At 34.3% G+C, this 1964-nt stretch overlaps 1 protein-coding gene across 1 annotated transcript; it reads right to left on the bottom strand.

Annotated features, from left to right (window-relative positions):
• Positions 1 to 25: 25 nt before the first annotated feature.
• LOC109591905 (uncharacterized) lies at positions 26 to 1803 on the bottom strand (the record flags this gene model as incomplete). Its single annotated transcript, XM_020007508.1, has 5 exons — positions 1665 to 1803; positions 1300 to 1617; positions 254 to 972; positions 156 to 207; positions 26 to 58 (listed from the first exon to the last, which is right to left on the bottom strand). Coding segments are annotated over exons 1-5 (1171 nt in total), but the record flags the coding sequence as incomplete, so codon positions are not given.
• Positions 1804 to 1964: the final 161 nt, after the last annotated feature.

Here is a 1964-nt window from a genome sequence, read left to right as displayed (position 1 = left end):
CAAGCTACTTCATGTAATGGTGTACTGGTATTCTCATACCATAATCGATCACATATATCTAAACAATATACATGAATGAATGGATGATCAAAATAATGATATCACAATAGATAGTAGAAAGCAAAATTACATAATATACATATCCACTTACATACCAATATCTAAAGATGACTGAACTGACTGCTGCAACTCTTGTGATGCTGAGAACTATTTAAAAAATAAAATTATTTGATATTAAAAGATAATTACAAACCTTTCTTAGATCATATTGATAATCACCACATGTTAGTTCAGTGATACCAATACTAGCTAACTGTTGCTGTATCTCAGTAGATAGAGGAAACAATGCAGAGTATAGGTAATCAGGAATATTATGTAGCAGCTGTAGAGACCCAATACGAACAAAACTAAAGTATAGATTAACATCAGGAATATTTAGTTCTTTTGGTATTGCTCGACGAAAGAAGAAAAGGTCAGCTGGTGTGTAGTCATCACGATCAACTTTAGCAATCATTACTTTTGTACCAGGAGGAACATCTCTTATACCAAATTCTAAAGCATTAGCATCAATTAATAAACCATCACTGTTAAGAAAATAATCCTTCAATTTCTCCTCGTAACCTGACCACTTCTTCTTTAATGAACGATTGTTAGGTAAGAATACAATAACAAGTTTAACTATTAGTTCATAGTTGAACCATGATACATACTTCTGTTGTAAAACCATGAAAAGATCTTCTATACTTTCAATGTCACATAGCTCTTCTTTAATTCCTTGCATTGCAGCTTCATTATTTTTGTTTGGACCAAGTAAAGCATGCACACGTGTCTTAAGATAATCGATAACTTTTGAAAGGAGTTTAGGCTTAAATGCATCTCTTGTTTCATTAAGAATATCAGAAAAATCCCATTGAAAATTGTATATCTCGTTTAGAAGACGAACATCTTTCACAGGAAGAGCATAAATAGAATCTATAAAAAAAGAATAACTGTAATGAAGATGCCACAATGATCAATGTGAATCATATGAATTTCACTAAAGGTAACCTCCAAAATTAACATTCATTATCAATGCATGTGGTCTTATTGTTACATGTATGGAAATGGAATGTGAGTGACTGCACCAGTGTATAATATGAATAATGATTAAATTTAAATGATTTATTGTTACCGTACAGCACAAAATTTTTGAGAGCTGTAAAATTTTCAAGTCATAAAGATTCACAAAGCTTATTTCCACTAATTATTTCTTACATCAGACAGTGTAATTTAATCTGCGAGATAAATTTTTTTGCAAACCTGCTGTGCTTTCTCCTCCAGTAGATGCTGATAGAGGATGCTCACGGGCTATGTCTTGAGCTAGTGCTGGATCACCTCCTCCTTCTTTAACAGCTACACACACTCTCCTCCAACATGGAGAACCAAAGGACTCATAATTGTAATCCTTCTTTAACCAGTGCTCCAAAACTTTGTGCAGACATGACTCACTACTACTACCACAATCAGCTTCAATGATGCTAATAGTAGCTGGTCTTATGTACAGCGAGTTAGCAAATTGCTTCCAACGTGCAGCAATGGCTTTAACTTTATTATAAATGACATTAAGATCATCAATACCTAGGGATACAAAAAGGACTGTGACAATCATAACCTTATTAACTTACAGAGCACTTTACTGCAAACATTTTCAAAGCTCTGAACCATAGAAGCCATAGTTGTTTGTGCGTCTTTTTTGCAAAAGGAACACTTCCACGCCCACGCACTTGGGTGGGGCTGGATTAATTATCAAAAGGTGTGGCTTCTCAATGATTAGCTAGGTGTCCAGTAGCTTACCGGTATCTCAGTACATCTCTGAGTGTATCTGCAGTTCACAGGCTATGCAGGTAATACAATACAATATAGAATAAATCATCAGCACTTGGTGGCATTCCTTCAAGATGGTCATTTTCTACTGTATTATAATT

Source organism: Amphimedon queenslandica, unplaced genomic scaffold (genome assembly GCF_000090795.2).
Source record: "Amphimedon queenslandica unplaced genomic scaffold, v1.1 AMPQUscaffold_6894_Cont21151, whole genome shotgun sequence".
Classification (NCBI taxonomy): Eukaryota; Metazoa; Porifera; class Demospongiae; order Haplosclerida; family Niphatidae; genus Amphimedon; species Amphimedon queenslandica.
Note: the sequence above shows the minus strand (reverse complement) of the source record. Positions and strands in the feature narration are given on the sequence as shown.